Source organism: Dermacentor andersoni, chromosome 1 (genome assembly GCF_023375885.2).
Source record: "Dermacentor andersoni chromosome 1, qqDerAnde1_hic_scaffold, whole genome shotgun sequence".
NCBI lineage: Eukaryota > Metazoa > Arthropoda > Arachnida > Ixodida > Ixodidae > Dermacentor > Dermacentor andersoni.
Window position 1 is genome coordinate 368,029,755 of NC_092814.1, and position 6,640 is coordinate 368,036,394.

Here is a 6,640-nt window from a genome sequence, read left to right on the forward strand (position 1 = left end):
CTGCATGATAAGCATGCTTTGCAAAAAAGCACAGCTGTAGTCGGTAGCCTGGCTACAATCGCGACTTGGTCGAGTGCAATGACTCCACAATATAAGTTTGGGCTGCCTTTTCTTCATAATTGATTACTTCAGATTACCGACAAAACCGAAATATGCAAGAAGATTTTTACATGACTACACCTTAATATCAGCATAGAATGAGCCCGAAGACCTTTGGAAATAAAAGATACGTGGACAATGTCGAAGCTCCAGATATACTTATGTGAATTGTCTTGTTCCGGTACTCTACATTAGCGGCTGCAATGGCCCATAATCGCGACCAAACAACCATCTCGCGCAAGTTGTTTGCTCGCGAATTTTCGAGACGAGGCAACATGCAAAACGGGACACACGGTTCGGTTATCTGTCAAAAAAAAAAAAAAAAGAAAGCAGATGCAAACTCGAGCCGGAGAACCGCGAGAAAACACCAATGTTTTAGAAGCAGAGAAAGGTCGTAATTGTTCTGGCTCGCTTAAAAGAGCATTGGAGGCTTTGATGCGGAAAATTTCGAGAGGGCAACCTGCACGGACTGCGCGCTTCATCCTCATTTCCAGCATCGCCACACCGCAATAGATACGGCCGATGCTTCTACAAACAAGTGCAACGCCGAGCTCTTAAAAAAATGAGTGAAATCTATGCTTTCAGCAGCCAGAACAAGAGCAAAAGCAAGAAAGCCAGTCTGATTCAGCAAAGCCTGGCACTCCTTCTATACAGCCATTGTCTGATGTGATCAGACCACTAAAGAAAAACGCGCTAGCTCCCTCGGACTAACATCGATGGCCGCCAGACTCGGCGCGGTGACATTCAGTACGAAGGCTCAGCACCAATGAAGGAAGAGATACTTCTCTCCGTCTATTCAACCACAAAGCATCGTATATCATCTCGTTAGCACTCACTCTTCGTCGCTGCTGGGCAGCACGCATTGCCGTTTGTCCATGGCTGGCGGTTTGGCAACAGAAGCACCTGCCTCCATGGCTCCTTTTCTCCACTCGATGTTTCAGTCGGAGGTCGCTTCCTGCAGCACACGTCCCTTCCTGTGCTTGCGAGAAAACAGCTAAAAAAATGGTAGAGCGGGGAAGCGGAGGAGGAGGTTTGACGCCACATCCGTCCTACGCTGCGACGACTGATACCGGCGCCGTCTCCAGTTTTCAAAACCAAACTGCCTCGCAGAGCCAGGCGCGTCACGTCTGCAGCCGTGCGTTGAGAGGCTCGCGCTCGTTCGGTCGGCTCGCGTCGAAACTGATACGCCTGTATCGCGTGAGTCACAAGCGCGCGTAAATTTCGTGCGTCTGTTTTCGCGGCGCTGCCTCGCCTTATTGCGTTTCGGATAACGCGCGGGAGTGCCTGCCGACGACGGCGTTCTCCCCCCCCCCCCCCCCCTCATCTCTCCCCTTTCTTTTTGGCACCTTTCGCGCGTGTACATAGGTGGGAGAAGAACGCAGAAAGTGTGAGCCCACGTATATGCATCCAACCAAAGCCAGAAACCTAAACATCCGTCCATCAAAACTTTCAAAAGGGTGATGTGTAAGATATCGGTATGCTTTGCTGACGTTCACAGCATATTATTAAATGGTCATCCAAAGATACTTGTTCGTGAATAACCTACGGGAATTCTATTTTTTTCACGCATTCTATGCTGTTCACGTGCGGATGAGCAGGGAATAACTTTGGCAGGGGTCCATATGTGCCGTAATATACTTCTACAGTTTTTTTTTATGCTCTAAGCCATTGTTTCTGCCAGCAGCGTCATTTTCCCCTAAGGTTTATTTTTCTTTTCACCTTGGATATACGAGTTAGTGGGCTTAGCACAATTAGAATTCTCTTGATAAATGTGTAAAATTCTAACTATAATTACCTAAAAATAAATTACGCAGCTGTCATCATATATCCATCATTTGCGTCAAATTCCGCCTGCAATTAAGCGTTTAAATCGGCAGTCTCAATTCTACGAAGTAGAGTTAAGGTGTAAAACTTGATGGATATCTCAAATTGTTGAGTCACATAAAGGTTTTAAGTCTTGTTGTTGAAAAGAAACATCAGGTTTTATAATTTTGAAAATGTATTCCCACATGGGGACACATATCTAGTACATTAAAGCTACTGACTACTGAAACTACTCCTATGAGTCACCAGACTTGCAACGTTAGAAAACTCTGCAAAAAAATATATATATATGTTGATGACTAATCCAGCACTATCACATGGGTGCACACGTCGGCCAACATTTGGTATGTGTGAATAAATGTTAATGAGAAAGCATGCTGCATTTTTGGTTGACTGATCTCAAGAAGCTAGCTCGATTAAATAATAAGACGACATGTCTTTACAAGAAAATTTGATCGCTTTAACTCCATAGGCCAAGTGCGTTAATGCTGTTCTTTTTTTTTCTTCATTTTTTTTTTCCCTGTTTGGGGCGGGAGGAACTCGAATGTTCACGCGGCTTACATTTCATTTGATAGCACGCGGTATTGCTTTACGCAGCAACTTCAAATATTTCATGTGGGTCTAATCATTCAGGATTAAAGGCATGTATAGCTCTATGTCAGAGCGCTTATGGCAGGTACTACCAAGCCATAACTGGTAGCTTACCTCTCGTACAGAACAAGAAAGGTTTACAATTATGAATTTTTACCAGTTCTTTCATATAAGGGATAAACATGGGAGGCTAACAAAGAAGCTTTAGAAGAAGGTAAGAGCTGTGGAACGATTTAGCGGAAAAAAAATGATAGGCGAGAGGTTGAGAGATAGGAAAAGAGCAGTAAACGAAGAGGAAACAAGGGGCCCGATTTTGTTAATCATGGCCATATGAAGCCAACAGACAATAAAGTCAAGTAAAGCATCGGGTAAATTAGCTGTAGTTGAAATTGAAATGTAGAAAATAATAAAGAAATGGGGAAATTAAAGTGGACGAAAAGATAACGTGTCACCGGTGGGAGCCGAACCCACAACATCCGCATTGCGCTACGGCGACGGCTATGTAACCGTTCACTTGGGAATTCACGTTAGCTAAATCTAGACCTAGGACTGTTAGCCAGCGCCACTCAGAGCCAAGGGGGGCGTATGTGGAACATACCTTTTTTTCCCGATGGCGTCACGTACCACGTGATCTTGAGGAGAGCGGGCACGTGGCTAATGAACCCTCTCACGCTACTTAATGACATCGGCGCTGCCAGGTGGTCAACAGGTAGCATGCGGGGGTTTATTAGCCACGTGCCCGCTCTCCACAAGATCACGTGGTACGTGACGCCATCGGGAAAAAAAGGTATGTTCCACATACGCCCTCCTTGGCTCCGAGTGGCGCTGGCTAACAGTCCTAGGTCTAGATCTAGCTAACGTGAATTCCCAAGTGAACGGTTACATAGCCGTCGCCGTAGCGCGATTTGTAGTGCAACGCACGCGTAATGCGGATGTTGTGGGTTCGGCTCCCACCGGCGACACGTTATCTTTTCGTCTACTTTAATTTCCCCATTTCTTTATTATTTTCTACATTTCAATTGTAACCACAGCTGATTATTTACCCGATGCTTTCGTTGCCTTCATTGTATGTTGGCTTCATATGGAAAAGAGCGTTGCAGTTTACAGAGAGCAAAGGGGGTAGCCTATGCTGAAGTTGAGATTAGGAACAAGAAAATTCGGTGAGCAATGCAATGCGGGGGACAAATAACCGGATGTTTATTAAATTTACAGAATCGTTTCCAAGGGAGGAAGAGTGCATTCGAAGACGGTGTGACAAAATTAGAAAATCTGCATGGCACAAGATAGTGTCAGATGACTTAGACAGGGTTAATTGTAGGTGGGTGGGTTTGGTCTTCGGTCTGCTGTGGGCATAATCTATTTTGATGACGAGCATGATGATGATGAAATGAAAAGAAGAAGAATAGTGAGATGAATAATAATGAGGTGGTGATGTTCATGTTAATGAATGAATGAATGAATCAATCAATCAATGAATCAATCAATCAATCAATCAATCAATCAATCAATCAATCAACTTTATTTCCTTTAGATAGGAGGAGTACGGGACCAAAATCTCGAGCAGCTTAACGAGGTCTAGACCCCGTTACAGTGAGCAAAACATCAGGATGACGGTCAGTCATGCAAGAAGAGTTCAAATAAATTGACGAATATAACATAACATCGAGTAACACAAAATTCTGTAACAAAGCGCGTGACAATACAAACCATTTTCATAGGCTTGAAATGGCATGAACATGAAAAGCAGCGATCGACAAGAAGAGGGACAAAACAAAATTCGATAGGATGTACTATTCCTGAAATAAGTGGACTGGGCGAAGCGTTTAGTGAGACAATTTTGATTACACGAAGGATCAAAATCGTCCTGGTTTAATAAGTTTAGAAGGGAAGGTAGCCTGTAGGAGAAAGATTGTTCATCATAAGTAGTTCTAAGGGTGGGTACAATCCACATTTCTTCGTGCCTGGTTGGACGAACACTTCTGTTTGCTTTTAACTTAGCAAGATTAATTGTGGTATCCGTACAATACTTAACAAAACCTTTCCATATTCGCAGGTTCTCTAGGCACTTACACTTGCGTTGGCTGGTGTCCGTGGGCCCAGCCTGAGCAAATAGCGAGCATTCACTGTAGAGTGTAGACGTAGCGCCAGTGGTGTGCTTTAAAGCTACCATTAAACACGCCACTAATCGGTATCTGCAATCGTACACCCAGCGCTGACTCGCCGTCCGTATCATTGTTCCATTACCACTGCCTATCCACGTTGACCCATTCTGCTTTTCGGCGATCTTAATTTTCCTTCAAAAGACCGGTCTGATATAGCAACTACATTACCAAGAAACAACTTGACTAGAGAATTCGCGACCGCTTGTCTAAACTTCGGTTTATCCCAAATAATCAGTAAATAAACGCGCTCGACTCCCCACTCTGCCAAGGCACATTCCGATAACTTCTCCGTTATCACATGATTATCAAGCTCTGGCGATCACGAATTCATCCACAGTACGTTGCCTTCTAATCTACTCACCAATAGAAGAGCTAATATGACACTCACACTTTACAATAAAGACGCCTGCGTGAGCATAAATAATGAACTAGCAAAGTTCCCTGATCGTTTAACATCTGTTTTTCCCCACGAACCTGTCGAGTCAAATGGGCAGCCATTCAAATCGAAAATGATGTGTTTAATAAAACTACGCATTCCCACTGTAAACCTGAACGCGCGCATGCTCTCCAGGGTTGATCACAAGTTTGAACATATAAAAAAAATGAGAAGAAACGGCTATCTAGCTCAGCTAAGGCACTGGGTTCTTCTTTGAGATCTTCATTAGCATGGCAAAAATATCACGCTACAAGAAGCATTGTAACGCGCTTAAAACCACAAGCATGCACAATTTCTTTTCCTTTACACTCCCCTCGATGTTACACAGCAGTTCAACACGTTTCAGGCGCATCATCAACCCTCATCAGGAGAGCATAATTTCACTTTGTGATGACATGGGCAATATCATATCGGAAAGCGAAGTCGCTAATCTCCTCAATATGACATTTTCTTTGATTTTTACTGATGAATCCAGTGACAATATGGCCGACATCTTATCATACACTGATACCTATATGAATACCATTATGTTTGACCCACATGGCATTGTTAAAATAATCGATTCACTAAAATATCCATGATCAACCGGAATTGATGGAATTAATGTCAAGGTGCTAAAAACACTAAGCATCATTGTAGCACCATTCTTTTCAAAATTTTTCATCAATCTCTTGGAACAGGTACTAGAACGGTTGACTAGCGTGTTGGTAAAGTAATCCCAGTTTTTAAAAAAGGTGCTAAGTCTTGTTGCAAAACTATCCCTCTGTTTCAATCACAAGCGTCTGCTTCAAATTAGTGGAACGTGTCGTTTTCTCTAGTGCAGCGAAATTTCTATCGTACATCAACCTTTTTTTTCCTTACCCGCCGTGGTTGCTTAGTGGCTATGGTGTAACGGCTGCTAAGCACGAGGTCGCGGGATCGAATCCCGGCCACGGCGGCTGCATTTCGATGGGGGCGAAATGCGAAAACACCCGTGTGCTTAGATTTAGGTGCACGTTAAAGAACCGTAGGTGGTCGATGTTTCTGGAGTCCTCCACTACGGCGTGCCTCATAATCAGAAAGTGGTTTTGGCACGTAAAACCCCATATGTTTTAACTTTTTTTCATGCTAAGCAACCCTGTTTCCGTGAAGACCATTCCTGCGAGACCCAGCTCGCTTCCCGCCAGCGCGACATTCACACATCCCTTGATAGTAACCTATGTGGCCACGAGTTTGGCCTTGACTTCGAAAAGGAGTTAGATAAAGTACCTCATACTCGTTTGCTACTCAAACTCCAACTACACTAATCAGTTCTTAACTGGATTCAGGCATTTTTAACAAATCGTTATCCGTTCGTCTTTGTTGCATATTCATCATCGTTCTCATAGGTTTTAGCCAGTGTCCCCCAGAGCACGGTCCTCGGGCCACTTCTCTTTCTAATGTATATTAACGACTTACCCCTGCATGTGTAATCGAAAAATGCGCCTTTCCCTGATTGTATATTATACCGCCCTATAACAGACTCGTCCGACACTTCCATCCTCCAGAG

The 6,640-nt window shown here is 43.8% G+C and overlaps 1 protein-coding gene across 2 annotated transcripts in view; it reads right to left on the reverse strand.

Moving 5' to 3' along the window:
* Positions 1-1,281, reverse strand: part of LOC126516890 (uncharacterized) — a 36,244-nt gene extending 34,963 nt beyond the window's left edge. Inside the window, exon 1 of one of the 2 annotated variants that reach the window (XM_055064053.2) lies at positions 936-1,281. In XM_055064053.2, coding sequence (XP_054920028.2) covers positions 936-1,012 — 77 coding nt within the window. In that variant the 5' untranslated portion in view covers positions 1,013-1,281. The remainder of the gene's footprint in view (positions 1-935) is intronic. The other variant, XM_050166978.3, reaches the window with a different exon arrangement.
* Positions 1,282-6,640: the final 5,359 nt, after the last annotated feature.